The sequence below is a fragment of the Amphibalanus amphitrite genome, unplaced genomic scaffold (genome assembly GCF_019059575.1).
Source record: "Amphibalanus amphitrite isolate SeventyFive unplaced genomic scaffold, NRLGWU_Aamphi_draft 001064F_arrow, whole genome shotgun sequence".
In the NCBI taxonomy this organism is placed as follows: Eukaryota; Metazoa; Arthropoda; class Thecostraca; order Balanomorpha; family Balanidae; genus Amphibalanus; species Amphibalanus amphitrite.
The window spans coordinates 126,345-149,910 of NW_024882558.1; the positions used below are offsets into that span (position 1 = coordinate 126,345).

The following is a 23,566-nucleotide window of genomic DNA, read 5'->3' on the forward strand; positions in this document are numbered from 1 at the left end:
ATAACCCCATTCGGCTTTTTAAACTCGACGCAGAGGGGTAAAACACGGCAACGTGTCATTCAACACGGTAGAACCGTGCGCAAGAATGCTTCCACAAAATCGTATTCGTGTTTCGGAACACAGTGTCCGCCAATTGCGGGTATGAATACATGGCGATTACTCGAACAGTGTCAAGCTCAGGCTACACTATCAGCGTTTTTTCGGTTTCTGCGTGATTTCGGTTTCCGCGTTTTTACGGTTTCTGCGTTTTTTCGTTCCGGGCGGCCGCCGCGTGGACGGTGTTGTTTATAGCATAGTGATGGATAAGTTATCAAATTAATTAACTATTCATGTTAAATATTATCATGTTTTAACAAAATTATAATTAAATAATTGTTTTAAAGATTTTACAGCAAACAAGAATATATTTTCGATCATAATCATTTGTCAGCTTAATTACAATTATCATATTTGAAGCAGAATGATGAGTTTTTAAACACATCTTGCCTTCTTTAATCATGAATTACACCATTTTTATTATTCACATTTGAAACTGTTCCATCGTCACAATATTATTAGCAACAATCACTTCTAATCATTCATCACTAAAACGAAATCCCGCAGAAACCGAAAAAAAGTTCACAGCTCTGAACTTTTTTTTCGGTTCCGACTCGTCGGTTTTTGCGGGTTTTCGTTCCACGGGACGCCAGACTGGCAGTGTAGCTTGCGCAATGCATTCGCTATGAGGCGAACTTGACGACGCGAACCGAAATCCCGCAGAAACCGAAAAAACGTCGGAATTCATGCTAGTGTAGCTTAGGCTTCATTGTACATGGGGATTCCGAGCTAGTTCATCCTGATTTGGACTAACCGTGTTTTGCTTCGCAATAAGGTTTAAATTACTCGATAAATACGGATTCATTAGCAAGTTAGTTGTTTGAACACATCGTTAAAGTGAGTCAGAAAACTCAAACTGTGCTAACATTTTTTACAGTGTAGACGGAGCGGTAGGGATGTTTTGCTGGTCGACCCGCCGGGAAGGGGCCCGGGTACGTTCTGCTTTACTGCGGTACAGAGAGGAGTATGGGCAGCTCTCTGGACCGTGAATGGATGAGTATGATGGTAGATATGTTGTCTTTGCTTAGTGGGAGCTGGTGGCGTCTGTATTGGCTATCTGATGATACACAAGGCTGCATGTGTCTTGCTACAAAGCGACAAAAGAGGTTTGCTCCTGTAGTTTCCTGTAAGGTGTCATGTGACAACAGAGAACTTGAAGAGCTGTCAGCGGGTACTCTGGTTTGAAACACTTCCGGCGATGACATGACACGGCCATTGTCTGTCGTGTCCGATAGGTACGGCGACAGATCCAGTGGTACCTTTATGGAGCTGCACTGTAAAAAAAGTTTACCAACTAGTTAGTTATCCGGCCACTTTTCACTAACCATAGGCGTGTAAGCAAAACACGCATTTCATGACTAAGTGTGTTTTCAATTACACGCAAAAGGTTGAATAGCGTGTTTTGAAACACACCTCCTAGTTTTCGAATATTTGCCAGGTTACTAAGATAAGCCGTGTAAGCGTGTTTATTGACTATCATCGGTGTGTTTTGTTAATAACTACAGACGTGTTAGGTAACACATGTGTTTGTCACACGGCCACTTTTCACTAGCTATATGCGTGTACGCAAAACACACATATTGCGTGTTAGCTAACTAAGCTGTGCGTGTTAATAAACTAAATACATTTTTGAGAACAGGCGTGTAACTTAACTAATGTGCGTGTTAGTCACCTCTTTTCACAGCCGCCCCCCCCCCCTCCAAAAAACGAATCGAATTAAACTCATCAAACATGTTTATTCAAAACTGCATTCAAGCTCCTTTCAGCAAGCTTACAACTGCATACAGTAATATTTCTCTTATTGTACTAAAAATGAACCTAAAATATATATATATATATATATATATATATATATATATATATATATATATATATATATATATATATATATATATATATATATATATATATATATATATATATATATATATATATATATATATATATATATATATATATATATATATATATATAGCCTGCAGGAATCCGCACCAGACATGACACCATACAGGCTCCAAATACCTATTACGAAAACATTGAGAATGCTTCATTTCTGTCGATATGGGCAAACTAAATTGCAACAAAAGGGCAAAAATTCCCTGACCGAACCATGGTGGCTCATGTGTCTACAAAAAAAAAATTATTTGACAACATGGCTGCAGTGACAGGAATTGCATAAAACAGCGCCTCACCGCGTTCACTGGTTGAGTGCCCAACCAAAAATTAGGTACATTTAATTTCTTGTTCAAAGCTTAATGCGGTTTTAGTGTGCAACATGCTCATTGTTCAGTCCGTCATATGTACTTATAGACGTCAATTGACAGTCAACAAATGAACAGTGTCTCCAACCTGAGACCCTCTAAAGCCTGGTTGGAGCTTCATTTGAAAAGAAAATGAGTGACATACATAAACCACACTAAAACGCCAGCAATATCTCCACTGATCTTTCCCATAATCACTCACCATACCAGTAAGGATGAAAGCCATGTCCAACAATCCATATCATTTCACTGTTTGACTTCTTATTATTCGTATTCGGGTTATGTATCACCACAGTATCACCACTTCTGCATCACCACAGCAGCTCCTTATACTGCACACGCAACACTTATACGCCACAGCTCAGCTCCTTCACAACGCACGCGTCCTCTCCCTTCTCTGACTTGGCACAGACTGAACAATGGCGGGCGCAGAGGGGCGCACAAAATGGCGATTTTTTCAATTAACTAAGGTCTTTGTAATGCTACAACAAAAAGGGTAGTAAGAAAACTAAGATTGTGAGTAACAACATGCGTTTGATTTGTTAGTTAACACGTTACCCAGAAAAAAAGGCAAAGGAAGCATAAACAAACATGTTTGTCAAATAACACGGCATGGTTTGCACGGATAATATTTGTCGGCTTACAATGATGTTAGCTTTTCTGCTTCGATGAAATGGATGTGGTGTTAGGTTGCAAACATATGTGTTACCTGACCCGTTTTTTGCAACAACGTGTGTTTTAATACTAGATTTTGCTTGAAGAATTAACTAACTGGTTTGTTAGCATTTTTTACAGTGTGAGATCATGTGGGTGGAACCGTGCGACAGGCTCGCGTCCGTTTGAGTGGATGTATGCTTGTTCATATACATACATTACTTTATATGCTATCTTACATTATATTCCGGGTGTGGGAAGGCCTCATTTTATCAAGCGCAAGTTATATGAGTACTAGCAAAATAAATATGCAAGGCAATAGTACAACTTTAGCTTCCAATCGCTATAGCTGACAGTGGAACTTTTCTCGAAGAACAACACTTGTATTTTCCATACCGACTGATTACCGCCGTAGGTAGGCTGTTTTCTAGACGATCGTTATTCTGAGATTTGTTTTGGCACTCAGAAGTGCACTTCACTGTAGCCAGTCACCAGCATTCTAACGGCCAATTTCGGGCATCAAACGAGATCCAATGGTAAAAGTAAAAAGAAATGTTCCCAACCTGGCTGCACAATAAGCTTTTGTTTTTGCACTGAAACCCGGAAGAAAAGCCGTTGAATTTGCGTGAATATACTGACGGATCATGTATCATATCAGACATTGGATACTATCACTGTGGTATGTTGTTGTCTGACGTAAAATACTACTCTTTTGATGTATTGAATGCACCAAAATTGGTCCCCAGTGCTCTTCCGGTAATGTAGTGTGACTCGCTGAACCGCAATACTCAGTACAACACATCCTGAACATCAGTTCAATTATAGCATTACCTGCCATTTGAAGATATACGATTGATGCACACACGATTTATCAACATCAGTGGCTTAAACTGTGGTTTTTCAGTGGACTGATTCTCCGAATGTTTTGTGTCGATTATCATGCACCGTATGCCGTACGGTACGGGTACATTTCGCTTTAATTACATTTGCTGGTTTGTTCCTGGTTTACCGCAATATGATGGCCTTGCCTAGTTATGTAACCCTGCAAACGCAAGGCCTTGGCTGACAGTTCCGGCCACCCCGACTGGCCTATCCGTTCATGGTTCCCCACAGTTACAGCTGACTGGAGTGAAGCCATGCAGGCCTTCATATGGTCCAAGGCGATTCAAACCCCCGCTCGAGAAAGACATGCGGAACATCAGTAGGATGTTCCAAATTAATTTTCTGGTGTCAAAAGAGGTAAAATGAAATTTCATTCTTCGAACTATGTTAGGAGACACAGCATCGATCCAACAACGGGTCAGCCTACTGGCGCTCTACCTGATCCTGCTTCTACTGCTTCCCTCAACGTCTGCTGTTCCCGCACCGTCTAACCTGACCCGTTCTTCATTTCAGCTGATCGGCGACACGAAGCAGACGGTGCAGGACCTGATCTCGCACGTGCTGCTTGAGTTTCACGTGCAGGAGCCCGTGCTGCGGCTGGGCGACTCCCTGGCGGAGGCGGACCCAGACGCCGAGGCGGCCCTTCTCGAGGGAGAGACTCTGATCGTGGAGGAGGGTCGGGTGCAGCACCACCCGCGCGCCGGTGAGTACCGGTCGTCACCCCATATGCCCTTACATTTCTTTTTAATTTCTCTCTGCTCTGTTCTCTTTATTTTGCTTCGTAGTGCGCGGCGACTGCTGCTGGCGCCTGGCGCTTCGATTCTCCCTCGTCTTTTGTGCTCAGGTGCATCGTTGAAGGTCACGCTGCAGTCATTCGGCGTCATTATTTTCCTGACCTGCCCATAGTGTCCAATCCTTGATCTGAGGCTGTTGGCAAGGCGACAAGTGGCCCACAGGCCGCCCCGAAAAGGTTATTTTGAAAGGTCACGGATTGAATGTACCGTCCGGATAAGGATGTCCTTGAATAATTTAGCATAGTGTTATTCGCAGGGATTTATCTTATGTTAACTATTGTAGCATGCACCAGTAGTCCTGGGCCTCGTTTCATAAAGCGAGTCCGTAACTTACGCCGGTTTTTGGGCTTCCTCATGAGACAACCCTTCCTCATGGCTTATGTCGGGTGACACTGCCGACTGTACTTTTACAATAGGTACATACAAAAACACACTGAATATTTTGCAGTTTAGTTTGAAATGCCATTACCTACAGCCGACCGACACAGGAAGTGGGTGTTTTCGATTGTAGGAGGTGTTTCTGCAGAATTGCTCGGTTTCGTGCCGATTTGTGCATTGAGGCCGGATCGGATCTGTCTTGTCTGTCAGCCCGTGTCACCGGTAATTGGGTGTCAACCCGTTGTGCAACGACTGATTGGCCAGTCAGCGCTACTGCACTGCACGTGCAGGCTGACAGTGGAGCACGACGTAATTTGTAGGGGAGGAGCCGCTCGCCGGGACTGTTGATGGCCGTCTCCGGCGGAGGTGTGGCCGACCAGGTGTCCTCAGCTCTTATTCTCCATACATCAGTTTAAGAGGCACCGGGAGCTGTCGTGTGCTGCTCGGAAATGCTGGGAGGAAAGGTGCCATGCTTTGGTGGTGAATGTTCAAATCTGGTGTGTAAAGAACAGCTGCAACCTCTTACCTCGATCTTGAAATTTAGAAAGCTGTGCTTTGTTTGACGTTGCACAATACAGATATTTTATTCTTATCGCTTTACTGCAAATTACTAATGCATAGGTACAGATTGAAATCACTTTCCTTTTAGGCCATGGGCGATAATAAAAATATTTCGATGAGCAAATCTCCCCCACAGTTTCAGAAGCATTCATCCCCTGAATTTTATGATCCAGCAATCAGGACGTTGGACAGAGAACACCTGCAAGGATAGGTTTAGATTTGACCCAAATAACTGAGTCATGAAGCTGTCAAGATTGCTACTGGCTACTCTCTCTGAGATGTGGCTATTTTTTCGGTAGCTGCCAGACATAAGCATCGTGCTTCTGGCTAGGTTTATTGAGTTCCGAAACAAGAAAGGTTTGATTTTTCAATTGGTTATGATTTGGTTTCGTCACCAAGTGCACTGTGCTCGCATCATTCGCCTTCAGGAACATGTTGAATGTCGATTATTAGTTGCTTTTTTACGTTTCCAACAGTTGGCATATGTGAGCAAAAGCGTGCTATCGTTTACTTCGCGGAAAGCCTGCTCGCTGATATAACATTCAAATTTTGAATATTTTTGAAGGTTTAAATTTTTAATCCGTCTCATTATCTTTCAATCATTACGCTATCATTAGCGTCGTTCGGGGTCTTGGCGCTGCCTTTCAAGATGTTTATCCCTCACAGAGACAGTCCATGAGCTGAGCTGGGCTCCCGCACGCAGCTGTGCGACCAGGGATCATTGAAAGAGATGTCACCAGTGACGATCTTTATTACCGACCCGTGAAAACTAGCTGGACGTCCCATTGAACTCCACCCCAGTGATCATGTCCACTGACATGACATATCACATTGGGTGCCCGGGTCACGATGTTACAAACCACCCACAATATGTACGCCGCTCCGTGGCCTGTAATATTCATAAACCGAACATGACTGTATGGCACATTAGTGGACTGGACCGGTGACCCCGGGCCGTGGGGCTATTCACATGTTCCACCCCTGCATGTCCTAATGCATTCTACGGCCGTGGGTGTTCGTTGCAGCCCCGGCGGCGCCCCGGGCTGCGTCCTTATGAGGGTACTGCGGTGGCTAGGCGGACCCATGTGGCCTGGCGGGGCACGGGGAGCGTGTGACCGGCGCACGTTCTGCTGGGGTCCGTCGGCTGCCAGCCGGTCAGTGAAAACGGCACGGAGGCACCGACGGCATCACGGCGGCAGATTTTTTTAGTAACACTTGCCGGCGTCCGACGCCGCTCGGCTGCTGTTTCTCCACGCCGTGTCTGGCGGACCCCGTCGTCCACGAGTTGTGGGGTCACCTGAGCACGGCGCGGACCCATTCCCGGCGGCGCAGTGGCATGCAAATGCTGCTCGCCGAGCTCCGGAGGTGGGTGATTTACCAGATGCTGCATTTAGCCGGTAGTTAACCCGGTGACAGTGCTGTGAATCGAGACTCCGAGGGCATGCTGGGTCCGGGAAGACCGCTTTCAGTCGACGGAGAGTCCAGGTGGCCACTTCCCAGTCAGCAACCATGTCGAGTCCTCATCGCCTTGGCGTCTCGATTTCGGCGAGTTTGACCACTTTTTGTCTCTCCGTGGCAGTGATCGGAGTTGGTGACCAATTACCAAATGCCTGTAACTGGGGGCAGCTCGCGGCTGACTTGGTGATGGTCTGATAAAACTCGAGACTGGCGATAGAACGGCGCTGATGGGCTGCATGCCTAAGATGCCGATCGGTAGCCGGGAACTACCATCGGCTCCCCGGGGCAGACGGCAGGTAAAAGTGAATGGCCGCACTGAAGGTGAATCGTATACGCCGACTCTGGATGGCGGCAGGGATCCGAGCCCGCAAACGGTGTCACCATTGACCCATGTGAGAAGGTCTGGAACGTTAGGCTGACGGCTGGATTGTTTATAAGTCGACTTCCGTTTTGCTAAGTGGTGCACGTTGTCGTTGTGGCTGATAACGTGTACTTAGCACCGTATGATTGGGCGATCAACGCTGGATATAGACTTCCGGAACAAGTGTGTCTGTGAAATTCACTTAACAAACGTGTGCTTATTCCTGGGCTCAATAGCACTTTGTTATTGTATGTGACTTATATTTCATAATCAAGTAACGAACGACTATTTTCACAGGAGCCGACGTCGCTCTTAATGCAAATTCCACTACAAGTAAACATGCTAATCTTACTCATTTACAATTTGCTTGATATACAAGACTAGAAAAGCACCACCTAAAGCCACCATGTGTTATGTCCTGACACTTTTCTCAAGGTCCGGAAGAAAGTTTTCTGTTGGTCGTCATTTCATTATTCACCTCAATACGATTAGGGGAAATTCAGACTGTAGTAGCGGAAGGCAATGCTTGCTTTTGTATTCCATACACAATCACACTCACTGAAATCGAAAACGAATGATTTTCCACGTCAAAATGGATAACGCTCCATGTGGAATGTGTCTATAATTAATAGAAGCTCAGATAACTAGGTACTCGGGAGGTCAGATAGTACAAAGACAGAATCATTTCGAATATCACGATGCGCACCATACCGTAGAATAAAAAAGTATTTAGAATCAGAAATGGTTCGTCGCAGTGGATGTCGATATTTACACCTGTTTTCATTACTAAAATGTCATATTTGTTTGTTTTTTCTCAATATTTTTCACTTTTGATGCTAAATGGGATAGGCCCTATAGTAACACCATTGTTGCAACGATTCACTCCGGTATATCGATTTACATTGCCCGTGAGCTGATCATCTCACAAATCCTTGTCATCTCACGTGGGTTTGGAGTAGAGTCCTTTATCCATACCGAAGTTCACCGACTCCACCGACTCCGTTCGATGTAGCTCTAATTCAGTAGGTGGAACTATGGTCATTAGTACCCAAATATAGGAACGTTCCCATTTTTGGGAACGGAGTTCCCAAATATGGGAACGGGCGTTCCCATTTATGAGAACGGAAGGTAATTTTTCGGCCGTACGCCCACTAAAACTCAGAAGTGCACCACGTCTCAAAAAAGTGCACGCTAATTTAAGTATCTACTGAATCTCTATGAAATTATCTTTAATCTGACCGTGGAACAAGGAAATTGACCGTCGAATGATATTTTTAATGATTTTTTGAAATGACGGAATGGTGAAAACATGGGTTATACTACATTTAACATGCAATTTTAAGGAAAATGAAGCGTTTTTACATTTTGAGGTCAAGTATAATAATTTTCGCCTGGTTATGAAGTTTCATACTAGCGACACCAGGTGCTGACATATGCAAGCGAACACGCGGACAGTCCCGAGGTAATATTGTTGACTTTTGGTGTCGGGGCGCACGACCGCGTGGAACGTCAGTGATTTTACCGAACTACTGTTGTAAACTCAGTTTCAGTGGTTTAAAATTATTCAGCTGTATTTTATCAGCCCGGAAAGACATATTTTATTTAGATGCTAGCTGTTTAGCGTTGTTTTATAAGGAGCGTCATGAGCGTGGTTTTTGTCTTCCGTGTTTCTAAGCATGATCGTTTTGGGGGGATTTCTCTTACATAGGTCGCTCTGTGTGGCTTATTTATAATTTTAATGCTGATTTCGATCATTCCTCGTACCCATCCTACCAGGCCTTTTGCCACTTACACTCATTAAGAAAGGAAAAAACTAGATTTTCATTGGGACTAGGTGTTTTGAGGGTGTAACATATTCAGCGTTCCCATTTTTGGATACTTCCTTGTGCTCGTCAACTATCGGTGATAAACAGACAGGTGCTTGACATGTCTCCACCCTCGGCGCGGACGGTGGATATAGGTATGGAAGACCTTGTTGAACATCGCTGAGCGTTGTGAATTACGTAATCCTGCAGAGGGGGGCGTGCCCGCTGCGAGATCGACGGGAATAAAAGCGCAGAAGACCGGGCGAAACATGCGACGGTCTTGCCGGAAAGGTCATCTGATGATTGTTGTGTTAACAATGATTTGCGGCGTTGGACGTGATGCTTGTTAATGAAAAGAGCCCCTGAAAGGCGTCGGTGAAATCGTTCCCAATATTGGGTACGCCGTTCCCATAATAAGGAACGCTCGCAGCGCCAGTGTACGAGAGCGTTCCCAAATTTGGACTCGCGGCCCGGATGATGGACTGCTTTAGAAATAGGGGAACGAGTTGAAACTACGATGGGCCTTACAATATCAAACTCTTTCCCAACAATATTGAGACAAATATCAGGCGGTTCACGATCGTTTTATATTTTTTGGACGTCATTTAACGGTTCTTTTTCTTGTTTTAAATAATGCCTACATGGCGTTCCCATATTTGGGTTTATCGTTCCCAAACATGGGAACGAAAATGCGTTCCCGAAAATGGGTACGCTTGACCATAGTTCCGCCTACTGAATTGCCGAAACCACCCCGATCCGGGGACATTAACCGCTCGTGACGCTGCCCTGATTGCCCTAATAGTCACTGAGAATCACGCCGCACCATTGTCCGAGTCCCAAGCGGGTGGCTTCCAGGCCAATCGGCTATTCCCGATAACAAATGCATCCTTCAATGTCTTCATTAGTGGCTGGGTGTGATCGAGTGGCTTGTTTTGCCGCATCACATTCGTAAACATCGGGTGGGCCGGCTAAAATATGTTCCTCTCGGTAAACCGGTATTACATTTGAAATGACAAATGCTGCCGTGGCAAAAACGAGCGGCCAGATCGGTTCGCGCTCTTACTGAGCGCTGCCGGCGGCGGTGCGTGGCTTAAACGGCCGACTCTGGCGGACAGACGCTGCCTAATCAGCAGACCTGCTGGAGATGGCCACCGGTCGATAGCAGCCGTCTCTGTCAGTGGCGCACACACGAAAAACCGGACGTTGTTAGCCGATTTTCGCCGACGGCCGAGCTGCCCCGACGGCCCCTTGTTACCAGCCCGGCCATAAACGACAAAAAACCTTACCAGAGAGCGCTCCGAATAGATCACAAAGCGAATACGGTTGGCTAGCTCTGTGTAGCCGTTAGATGAATTGGGGAGTCATTTCATGGTGCATTCCAACTAGGTGAACTCACAAAACCGGGCAGAATTACCGGCAAGCCTTGTATCCTGGCAGCTCCTGCTCCGCCTTGCGCTAGCCTCAGTGACTCTTCTTTGACTTGCGCTTCCAACGTAAATATAACACTGCAGCCTTCTTGATTGCCAGAAGGCTGGAGCCACGGCCCGGAGGATGGCCCGGGCTCGCCTCGGGCACCAGCAGATCGGCTGGCGGGGCGTCCTGACCTCTCATCCCTCCGCCCGGCGAATTAGGCGGGTGGCAAAAACCGGCCTGCCCGTGTCATTACGCCTGTCTCTGCGTGCTGCCACTCGCCAGACGGGGGGAGCATCCACCCGCCACGCGAGCTGTACGGGAAGAACATCCACCCGCTACGCGAGCTGGACGGGAAGAACATCCACCCGCCACGCGAGCTGGACGGGAGGCATATCGAGCCGCCACGCGAGCCACACGGCTGTTGAATCTTTACTGGATGCGAGAGATAAGAGTACTTTAAAGCTGAGGAAAGTATGGGAAAATGTGGGAAATGTGTGCAATGTGCATGGAACACTGAAAGATGAGGAGATGATCGTATAACTTGACCTCGTACATTGAAAAGCTCTAATACTCTTCTGCTTTTACCAGTATTCGAATGTTCTACAAACAAGGGATGTTATTAAAAGGCATCTTTGTAATTTCTCTTTGAAGACGCAATTCAGCCAGCCATAGTTTTTGTTGGCTCTGGCTGCAGTTGGTGAGCCTACGGCACTTCGCTGTTGGTATTGGAACGTTGCGCGTGCATTGAATGCACACCTGAGGAACAATGGTGGGTCAATATACCTGACTGAGAGGTGAATTTTCGCGCGGTCATGCCTAAGTGATGGGAGACATGGCACGCATGCTGATCTTCAAATGGTAGATTAACAGCTGAAAGGTGTGCATGCATAGGCTTTGTTATGTGATTCATAATCCCTTTGCTGGCTTTAAGTCTGGAGTTGTAGATAATTTCTAAGCGAGTCTATCAGCTCAGGCAGGTGTGGTGTTTGACGTCAAACCTAATCGTTCCAGCATCACTTCCTGTCAGTGTCTGCCTTGATCCATACCAGAATGTTCCGTTCAACAAGGCAGTGTGTGAGCTGGCCGTTTTCCGGATATGCTAAGCATACCTATTTCAGCGCGCTCGAAAAGTGAACACTTTGGCGCCGGAGAACGAATAAGGGCATATCATGTGAGTTCGCTTTCAAGCTGGACGTATCTGCCACGCCTTGGCAACGAGCTACATGTTAAACACATGACATTTAGCAGCCGAACGCATCTCATCCATGGCATGTTGTGTGCAGCAGTGTTTGAGACCGGTCCAGCTGATCATGCGCTCGAGAGTGCTGCAAGCTGTTCGGATGAGCCGTTTTGGAAATGTCGCAGATATGGGCGTCTCAAAACACGTACTTATCGGTTTCTTAGACTAGCAGCATACTAATGTAGCCACTGCATGTATGGAGTGCTTCTTTGAGATAACTTGTGACTCATCATTTCGTATTTAATGGGTGTCGATCATTTGACGCTCGCCAAATGCATCAGCTATACCCCTTTCCTTTTCGTGACGTCCACCCTGCAGTATTTGGGCTGGCAATAACGACTGTAAACTGGTGCGCCTTCATGCATAGTGAGCGGCTCAGCAGCAGAACACAGTGGATCACCCTGATGGTGGCGCAGCCCGACAGTGACCTTGGTCAGGCCACCAGTCACTGGGCCCATCGCCGGGGTATAGATGAGGGCAGAGGTCCGTATAGAACACCGCCTTTTAGGGCAGAGAGACTGCCCTGACCTCGGCTACCCTACCGGCGTCCACCGTCAATGCGCACGCCCGGCGGAGTATCAGGTTTCTATTCTGTCCAGTGTCCGCCCCCACCTTTCTCCCTCCTCACCCCAGGGGAGGAGGGGAACGGTTCCTTACCCTCCCTCGGCCCGCGCGTGCTCAAACAAAGCCAAATCTCCCGGCAGCCCGGTGGAAGCACGTTCAGCAAACGGGGCCTACCGGGAAAAACAGTCCCATGGCATCCGTTTTCATTCAGATGCCACCTTCCTCGACCAGGGTCACTTCTGAGGGAGTTGAGCTGGACGATCTACCCAAGGTCCAGCCTTCATCGGAAGGAATTAACAACGTGTCGAGATTGTGCCACGGTTTTTACTCACACTCGGCTCCAGTTCGATAAGATAGGTAACCGCCCGGAGCCTAAGTCCGGGCGGGGGCGGCAGCAGCAGAGAGGAAGCCTGAACGGCGGCGGCGGCGGCGGCGCGGCGCCGGTCGAGAGGCCAGTTGCGTCGCGGCAGTGGCGGCGGGTGGAGTGTTGGTGCCGAGTGTGCGGTCGGACGAGGCGCGTTGGCGGTCGGTGTGACGCTTCCAGGCATTGTGACGCCGTGACGGTGACGTGAGAGAGTTGTGACGTGACGGTGGACCTGACGTCAGCTGTGACGGTGATCTTGCCAGGTGCTGTGACGGTCGTGCTGAGAGTTGACCGGTGTGACGTCTCGTGTGTCGGTTACTGTGGCGGGTAGCGAGCCGGTGACGAGCGACCATCACGGCCCTGACGGCAGGCGTGACGGTCCGTGTGACGCTCTGAGTGACGTCACGGGCGGGTGTGATGTGCCGGGCTGCGGGACGCGTCAGCCGGGACAGGTGACGGCGGGCGATGGACCGCTACTGGGACACGGGACAGGCGAGATGACCTTGCTGCAGCAGGAGCCGGAGACCGCCGACCCCGCAGGTAACACACGCAGCGATATTGCCATGTACGATCCGAAGGAAAAGCATGCAACGATATCTATTGATCTTAAAATGTACCCCATTATCCCGATAAGTTATGCGTGCAGTGTTGGTGATAGCGTATGTTAATGCGCCACCTCCGCTGTTACGTTCTTACATACCCGCATGTCACGCATTATTAAAAAAAGTTATGGGAATCTGGTGGGAAGCAACGTACTTCCAAATACAAGCACAAAGGAAATATGGAACGGAAATGCTAAGACGGAAATGGTCAGACATCCAGGAGCTTTTACTAGAAGGAATGAAAAAAGAAAGAATCAAAGTGACTCCAACGCCGTTGTTAACGCCACTCGGCTCCTGCCCCTTATGGACTGTCGCCTCGTCTCCTGGTATCAATATCGCCACTTGGACAAATGTCATATTACTGCTCCGAGAAAACGTGTGAATTGACGTGGAAAAGTTGATACAAATATAGCCAGTTCTCACCGCTGTGGTTTGCTGACCAGTGGACATTCACCTCAACCTGAACAAGCTCTTGGTTTCTTCAGTGGTTTGTCGGAACCGGAAACCGTAGAGTGAGCCCGCTATGCGATTCGGTTATCAAACCGTATGACATTGACTCGGGCTCGCTAACTCTGACTCATGGCAAAAATGTCGCGGATCAATCCGAGGCTCGCACTAATTGGAAGCTGAACTGATTTATACGACAAGTTGTCCCACTGCAGACGGTCTGAAGGGATTTGCTTCGACTGGAGCCGTCCTGGATCGCAAAACGCTGCTGAGACATGCATTTCCATGAGTCATTCAGATAATGGATTCGCTTTGGTACTAATTTCGGTTTGTGGCGTGAACTCCGTCAACCCTTTTCCATAAATCGTTGTATCCGTTTAGCTGCTTTTATGTAAAAAAGCATCGCACTTTTATCGCATGCCGCCCAGTGCTCTCAGACACACCCATGTGCCACGTTGTGCGCACCGGAAACATGCTAAGATATGCATACGCTGGTACATTTGCATGTTGTATGTACTCGATCTTTCAGCCGCACGCACCCACACGTTATAGTGACATCATGCTCACGCAAGCGTCACGATCATGATCAGCCAACGCACGTCATGACCGACACCTCAACCTCACGGGCTGCACAGTGCACAGGGCCGGTCAGACTGGACTGAATCGAGCAGAGCAGACGCGCGATCTTATCTCTACCTGCCCGGTCAGCCCAGACTCGGCTCCATGAATGAGCAGCCGGCCAACACTGCACACCTGCCTTATCCGTCGCCTCTGCAGCTGACTGACCTGCTCGCTGACCGGTGAATGCTTGGTGGTAGGGTTAACACTATGGAGCAGCAGCGCGGGGGGGGTAGTGCTGGGCAGTATGGCGCTCGCACGCCCAGGGCTGGGCGCCTTACCGGTGACGTGCCGATAATTAAACGGTACCGGGCGATAAACTGCCGGTGAAGCCGAGTAACCTTGGCGGAGCGGCCACCCGCCGGCTCAGTTTGGATGAGGTCGGCCAGACAGCTGGCGTGGATTGTATTCATTCATACGCACATTTAGCTACACATTAGCGTATGTGTCTGCTGGGGATTAATAGGTTTTCTGATTGGTTAAGTGGGTTTCCTGTTATTAGTCATCAGAAGTAGTTATACCAACTAGTTACAAACGTGCCTCCACAGTGGAATGCTAATTTCTGCCCTATGACAGCAACCCGGCGAAGTGACCGAAAAAAGTCATGTTGTTAAGGCCATTTGTAAAATATGGAAAAAAATGTGTTGATAGTAGGACATGAACCTACACAAGAAGACAGCACTGCCGGTTAATTGCATCGACATTTGTTGTACCAGCATACATGCCCAATGCCCATAGAGCCGTGCGGGCATCATCAATCTGGACAACAACACAGTGCACATGTACTACTTCCCTTTCAATTAAATAAGGAAATGTGCAAGTCTTCCCCTCAGCTGGGATGCGAAGGACGAACGTCCGCTCCCCATCGAGTGATGGTTGTAAGCCAACACTCGACCACGTTGAGCTCATGAACTCAGTTGAGACGGGCTCACTTCTGCAGGTCTCAATGGGATGAATCTCTTGCCCCAGTGTGGTGGGGGTCTGTCTAACCTGCCGGAAGGCTCGGTCTCGCAAGGAATTCGGCTTACACGCTCATCTATGCACCGTGCTACATACGAATTTGCCCTTCGCGAGCGCCGCGCCGCGCCCCGGCGGTTGTGATCTACTCCCGACGTTTGGCGTGCAGCGCCGCGCCGCGCTGCATTGGCTGCCGTAAATAATGCCGTGTTTACGGCGCAGGGAGGCGCGCCGCGTTTGTCCTCCGGGCTCCAGACGCGCCGCGCTTGTCCTCCAGGCTCTAGCTGCGCCGCGTTGGTCCGCTGGGGGCGAGGGGTGCGCCGATTTGGTTCTCTGAACGTTGCTGAATGCAGAGAGGCGTCTGGTATGGCCACCTGTGCCGCGTGGCGTCCGCTGGACGATTCTGAGTGGGGCGCACTCTTGCAGGGAGCTGCGCCGCGGGGCGAGGTGCGTGATGGTGCACAGGTCGGGTCAGACGAGCCAGGTGTGCACTGTGCACACAATGCTGCCTGGTTCATGATCGGACCATGATTCATGGGAAGTCTGCACTCATGGCCGACATTCCACTGCAGCGTCTCGTAGCCGCTGTTCCTGGTTTAGATGAAAGTTGTCGACATGGGTTTGGTCTAAAGCATTTCTCCACATAACTCTCTATTCCGAACTTACCTGCATGTGGAAATCGCTCCGGAATTCGGTGGCCGTATTACATTGGATCATTGTATCTGTGCCGGTATTGTTTTCGTTTGCTTCATTAGCATACTTCTTCCTGAAATCGAGCTCTTCGAAGACCAGGAAATAAAAATAGCGTTTGATGTTACGAGAATCGAAGGGAATTTTCTCATGTTAACGAGCTTGTATGGCACATACTGAGAAACTGCCCGGACATGAGTGCATTATGTGATTCGTTCTGCTCACTTTGTTTCCGCTCTGCTGTTATCCCACGATCGGGACCACAAAACTCAGACTCGGAGAGACCTGATTTTTCCATGCTCGGTCTTTGTGTGGTCAAAGCCAGTAGCCGAAGTACTTTTATATACGATTCTATGTCAATTTGACATTGTCACGGTAAATCAAAGCCAGAAAAAGGCGACCATTGAGGCGTACTTTTGACAAATCATGTTAGTCGGTCACGACTTGGGGCTGATGGTCGCTCTAACTTGTACAGCACTGTGATTCAAGGTCAGCAGAGTCAGAGCATTGCTCAGCCTCTGCTAGGGTGGTATGTACTCAATGCCCTTATTTTCATTTAACAGAGCCAATAATTCAGTTGGTATTTATGGGTGCTGCTCTTTTCATTTAATAAAGGAAATTCCGCCTTTTTAAGTGACCCTTTCTACGAACTTTTTATAGCTTCCGTTCTTACTTTTCATCTGTTACTTGCCTGAAATCCTTACCTGTTTTCTCAGATGGTGATTTATTTGCTCTTCAGGTGCCTCAAGATTTTCTGCCTTTCTACTTTTCACTCCTTTTCATCTCCCTCTACCATCCCTTTGCCTCCATCCATCTCTTCGGGCGAGCATCTCCCAGGCCCATTCCCATAGTCAGTCACCGTGGCTTGCGCCACGGGACCCTTCCAAGCTCTTCGTCGACTAGTTATTTCAGCAGTTATGTGGAGCGCCGCTTCGCAGGGAACGGCAGCAACGGCAGGTCTGACACTACGAGGATTTTGCGTCGTGCTGCCAGCGGCACCGACGACGGATGGCAGCAATCGCCTTCAATTCGCCGTCAAAGTCAACATCACCTCCCCGGCACCATCACGGCCTTCGTCGTCACGGTCACCTCCACCGTCACAGTTACCGCCGCTGCCTTCATCGTCGTCACCTTCGCGAACAGCAACACCGCCTTCCCGTCACGGCGACCGCCGCTCCCAGCAGCTGCAGCTCCTGAACAGCTCCCGTGCTTAGCCTCGCATGTGGGCCATGTGTGTGTCAGCTGCGTCACGTTCTCAGAGAGATCATGCACCAGCATATGCCGATGGTATGAGAGATCCATTAGAGACGTGTTTTGCCGTCACGGCCACTAAATTACCGTGATAATGGCGCGTGGGGAGTTGGATGACGGAAAGAACCAAGATGCCGCTGCTGAGGGCACCGGGGTGGCGGCGGAAGGCGGCGCTTTCTCGGAGGTCGATGTGATTTCTCGGCTGGCGGGCAGCGCACCGTTTCTGGACACGCATCGTCTGCTCCGCGTCATGCGTCAGATGAGTGACATTCCCGCATATCATGGCCCGGCTGCGATTTTCACCGAGTCACCGCTCGGCACAACAGCTTGGTCCATATCTTTGATCTCTCTCGGCCCTCTCCCTCTCTCTCAGTCTCTCCCTCTACCTCTCCTTCCCTCGATCTTTTCTCGTTTCCTACATTCTCAATTTTTGTGTTCCCTTATTCTCAATTCCTCTCTTTCCCTTTTCTCTCCTCTTCCCTTCGCTTACGCGCGCTGTTTCTGTGTGTCCTATTGTCTTTTGTTCTCTCTGTCTCGCCTTTCCACCTCATCTACCCTTACATTCCTCTCCGTTACCTTATCTTCCTCCTTCCACCATATTTGCGCCGCGGTGCCTCCTGCTTCGGTCATCAGAGCCAGCCGATGCCAATCTCGCCAAATGAACACAGAGGGAGGGCGACGGCTAGGTAGCAGCACTACAGACAGAGCTACAAGAAAGCAAGCTCTTACATGCCACGCACTGTAAGTGCCACATTTTCTGTTGCACACTTGCACTAACACGCTCGGCTTTAGCATCAAGCTAATCCACGGAGCTAGTGACACACTCACGCTAAACAGCCTCATGGTGAAACACTCACGAAACTACATAGTGACACACGTTGACACACACACGTTGACACACTGAGCCAGGTGGATGGCGGGACCCCCGACCTGGAGAACTCATCACCGTGATGGCGACCGGCCGCCGGCGTCCGACAGGGATGATTTGTCATCGTCTTTGTCAGCGGCTCTCCCCAGCCTTCTCTGTCACCCATACAGTGCCGTCTTCTGTGTTACCGTCCTGGTCATCAAGGATAAATGGATGAGAGAGTTGGAGAGAGCTTGTGGAGTGAGGACGATAGACTGATCGAAGGTCGAGGATTGTTCAATTGGCTCAGCTACTAATGACCAATGGCCAGTGAACGGTTATGAATTACTAGTGTTCATCAGTGACCGACGACCTTCGAACGATGGCCCAGTGTTTATTGGTTGTCGTAAGACCGTTTACCAGTGATCGAGCCACTTGCTTATCAGTTACCCGCTACTGTTTACTACCAGTACCGACTACCGACCAGTGCAATGGTAGGTGACCGATGACCGACGATCAATGACCGACGACCGATGACCGGTCACCGGTGACCGACGTGACATGCGGCGTCACGAGCCACCGGCCGCCGCCGGACGCGCCGTGACCGGCTCCACACCCCGTCGACGCGTGACCCGATTCACGCTTTCTTCTTTTGTTTTACAACAAACCGCACCACGGCGGGAAGTGCGAGAACAGCAGCGGGGGCCGCGCGCCGGTTCTCACGCTGCCGCCGCCGCCGTCGCCGCCATCGTCGCCGCCTCCATCGTCGCCAGCCCACCTCAGCGCAAAACTGGCACGCCGGTAACGAAGTGTTGAGCCCAGCGCGCCGCTCGGCGTCTGGGCTGTTGCCGACCTGCTGCAGGGCCCTGACGGAAATAGGACTCGGTAGCGCCCACTGTGTGCCTGTGCCTAACGCGCTGACGTGTGCCTTTGTGGGCCGTCGATAGGGACAAAGCACAGTCATGCTGCTTGTTTGCTCGACAAAGTTATGGCAATGTTGGGGTTTCATACTCTATGGTATGCACGCGAGAAGCATATGCTGCGACGTTCACTATCATGCATGCATGTATGCAATATGCGATATGCATGCAATATCACTTTGCACCATAAACCATTTTAAATGGAGACTGTTACGGGACGAACTGACATTTTGGTACAAATTACTGGCCTGCTTATCTGATCATATTCTGATCAACTGTCAGTCCGATGTCACCTGACTAAGCTGCAAGCTTCGGGACTCGGGAGGCTACCGTTTAACCGAGGGTCACATCCTCAAATTCCCCATCTCTCTCTCTCTCTCTCTCTCTCTCTCTCTCTCTCTCTCTCTCTCTCTCTCTCTCTCTCTCTCTCTCTCTCTCTCTCTCTCTCTCTCTCTCTCCCTCGCTCTCGCTCTCGCTCTCGCTCTCGCTCTCGCTCTCGCTCTCGCTCTCGCTCTCGCTCTCTCTCTCTCTCTCTCTCTCTCTCTCTCTCTCTCTCTCTCTCTCTCTCTCTCTCTCTCTCTCCTCCTTGTAGGGAAGCCCACTCTAGCTGCTCTGATCGGGCCTCTGGCCGCCTCTCGAACTGTCCTTGGAGGGTGCCGACCGGGATACCTCTCCAGACGGCATCTATCGTCCGTAAGATCTCTACCGTCCGCCCACTCGGCATATCCGCAGGCCGCAGGTCGCTCGAGCCCGGCCCGAAGGAGCTACCGCGGCGGAGCGTCTCTCTCTCTCTCTCTCTCTCTCTCTCTCTCTCTCTCTCTCTCTCTCTCTCTCTCTCTCTCTCTCTCTCTCTCCAATGCCTTCTTCTCTCCCCATAAGCGGCAGAGTTTGGGCGCTGCCTCTGGTCCATGTGGCGCCCCAAACTGTCAATATGGAATGCGACGTTCAATGGTCGAAGATTGGGGATGCCGCCAATGTACAGGACCTGTCGGCATCCATCCCATGTGGGCACAGGAATGCGGGGCCGTGGTTACGTGAATTGGAGCAATTAGTGAATGAGAAGTGCAAGCTTTTACAGCAGAGTATTTGCTGATGCTCTTCACAAGCAGCTATTTTTGCGTTTATTCACTGGCGTTTGTTGGTTAATGAAATTATGAGTGCTGATTTTGTTGTTACAGTTAATTGCTCTTCTGTATAACTTTGGAAAGCTAATATTGTCATCCGTTCCATTCCACTCCTGGCATTGCTTGTCGCATTATTGATCATTTGAAATATAATTGCGATGTTGATGATAAAATGTTTGCTGTTATTCTCGTATATGGGTGTACCTTAGCTAGAGCGGGGTAGCCAACGCTGTCGCCTGTCCCCGAATAAGAACAGGCAAATGATTTACTGCAGTTAGCACTGCGACTTTGCCAAGGCTGTGTCTGATTTGGCCGTCACAAGCTCTCCATGTTTCTGTCGGTGCCGATTGCCTCATGGATTTTTATCGGATGATGTGGTCAAACTACCCACGTCGACCCACAGGGCTCTAAGCCCATTAAACGCTCGATAACAAATTCTAAGCTGATAATGACGGCATGTTTGCCCACAGCATCATATATCGATGTCGAACAAAGCTAAGATGCGTGATCCTCTTGTCGAGAAAACAAGTTGGATCAGTGGCTGCAATATGAAGGATTAGCGTCAAAAGAGCAGCTTCTCTGAGCGCCGTCGTTGTCGATTTATTGGTAATCTCAATGTGCTAAGCGACACATGCTGGGACAGATAGAAGAATGTACGCCTCTTTTTGTGCAATCAACCACAACAACCCCGACGAAATCCCACCAGCGACCCAAGTGTGACCTGACCGTTTTGCTGCCGGCGACGTTACCAACCGTGCACATCCGCGACGTGTTTAATACCGACCAGCTTTCGTCGACAATCAAGATAAATGTGCGAAGTTTAGCTAAATGCCTACTTACCGAAATAGCCCTACGGCGCGGCGCCTGCGTCTCTCTAACCGCACAGCACCGCTGTCAGACATTGAGCGCCGGATGTGGAGTGTGGTTTTAATTCCGTCGCCTCTGTACTCCGTCATCCTTTCGATTTCGCTCGGCGAGGTGGCTGGCTCCCGGCCGGGCCCTCCCGTGGTCTGCCCGCCTAGCGTGACGGGAACTAAGCGTTTGGTCGGCCTGGTCCATTTCTCAGTGTCCTCTCGTGAATGAGCTCGGCGACCGCGGAGGCCACCCAGATAACTCCATGGCCGGGCCCATTCCTCAGTACCCCTGACGGTGAGGGAACTCCGGCGCGTGGTCGTGCGCCCTTGACTAGTCTCTCCAGCCAGCGGCGGTGGGCGCTAGGTCCTCCCACCCGAACCCGGCAGCGTGCCTCACATCTAACCGGCCGCTCTGCTGTCTGAAGGACACCGCTCTGCCGACCACGCCGGATCTAACCGCCGGGCAGGGTGGTCTCCAATCTGAGCCCTATCAGAAGTTCGCGTGAGCCACGAAAGCCCCGCCCTGGCGCGGCAGCGGCGGGTCGGCCTCGAGTAGTCCTGGTGGCGGGCCTCTGAACGCCGCCTCAGAGGCTCAGAACCGGCACCAAGTGGCGGCTTCTTGGAGATTGTGCTGGTGTTTCGCAGAGCTCCTCAAAAGGCACGGCAGATCCGATGACAAGGACTAGCGTGATTAACTGTACATACCTCATGGAGGCTTATGCTCTGCAGATGAGTTCTGGCCACGGTGTGATATGTTTGTTTCTCAATTGGTTGAATAGCTATGATTCACCCTGATCGTTCGGATTGAACCATTCTCATGCAGTCTGAAGCTGCCGATCCGCCCTGATCCACTGATCAAAACCGTTCTTGCGTTCATAGTGATTGGTCCACCTGATTCAGTGGGCTAAGCGCCGCTGCGTTGCCGCCGCCTTATACGTCCCGCGTCAGTTAGTGCGCCTAATTGGACGACACGTGTTTCAGTGACGGGCCGTCATCCGATCCGTCAACTGCTGCAGGCTAGCGGCGCCGGCGTCATGCGAAAGCCCGCAGTGACAGACAGCGGTGGGGCGCGGTGATTTTTGGGTTCGACCGCGGCGCATGGCTCGACCAAGGCCACCCTCACGGGGGCACGACTTTGGTCAGGGCGGCCTGCGGCCTGTTAGGGGTCCACCCCAGCGGCTGTACGCACGACTGACGGGTCACGCTGCCTTCGCCATGTCAGCCCTGGTCAGCTCTGGTCAGCACCGGTCAGCACTGGTCAGCACGTCCCAGGTCAGCGCGGCTGGACACGTCAGCACGTCAGCTCAGGCGCCGCAGCCGTGTCAGTGTTGGCGTTCTCAAGGTGTCGCAGTGTCAGCGGTGACCCAGCGCTCATGTCAACACGCGTGGCGTTAGGTTCCTCCGGCCGCTCGGTGTCAGAATGCTGACCCGACTGTCGACTTGGATTGACACGTGTCAACTGATACCCGCAGCGTGAGACGTCTCAATAAAACTCGACATGCTTCAGCCCCGCATGACTCGCGGTCCGTTCGCGTATAGCCTTCCAGCGATGCAGCGGCGGCGCTCCTACCCTTCCCCTGTCAGTCATGCAATCCCGCGAGATACCTGCCTCATGCCGCGCGTGCTTCGTCTGTCGTTGATCCTCTGCTCAGCTGCATCCCATTCTCTGCATGCGATGCATGCCGACGCACGCTGGCTCGCTCTGGTCAAACCGGTGTCATAACGCGCTTGCCGACCTTCCAATTACGCTTGCTACGGCTGCCCCGCGGCCGGCGTAAATTATACGATCGAGTTTGATGACACCGGTGGAGGTATGTGGGGGTGATCAGGGTTTGGGTGAGCGATTGGGTAATGATCGTCTGTCCAGTCTGTCTGTCTCACTTGTTGGTAGCTGAACGTCGACCTGCCAGCACAATGCCAAATTTAGCTAGCCTTTACCGGCGCACGTTACTCCATGCTCTGACCGTTGTGTGCTCGGGGGCCGATTTTAGCCGGCACAGTGAGTACATACTGGTTCCGATACCGCACTATTCGCGCCGCTCCCGTTTGGCCCCGTAAGTGACGTGTGACGTCACTGACGTCACTGACGTACCGATAGTGATGTGCCATGGGTCGAACTGAGAGCCATCGATAGCCGGGCGGCACTGGAGGTCAGCTGTGGGAGCCTGCGCGGGGGTGATAGCCGTCACTCGGCAGGCTCACTCGTGATCGGCGTGAGAGCAGAGCGGGATCTGGCGGCTGCTGAATGGAATGCTGCACCGATCTGAGGCCTCTGTTCCCATTGCAAGGCCAAACTTCCGGAAAAGTTCCTGCAAAAATGTGAAGGATGAAACCGTTATGTTGATGTCTAATGCGGAGATGGTTGTGATTTGGTAATTCGGAGGCACAGACCGCTGGATTTGTTGATGATCGTCGTCCTTTGTTT

The 23,566-nt window shown here is 50.2% G+C and overlaps 1 protein-coding gene across 1 annotated transcript in view; it reads left to right on the forward strand.

Moving 5' to 3' along the window:
- Positions 1–4,277: 4,277 nt before the first annotated feature.
- The window catches only part of LOC122369708, a 64,685-nt gene continuing 45,396 nt past the window's right edge, over positions 4,278–23,566 (forward strand). Inside the window, exon 1 of the mRNA XM_043344625.1 lies at positions 4,278–4,596. Within this exon, the coding sequence (XP_043200560.1) occupies positions 4,278–4,596 (319 nt within the window). The remainder of the gene's footprint in view (positions 4,597–23,566) is intronic.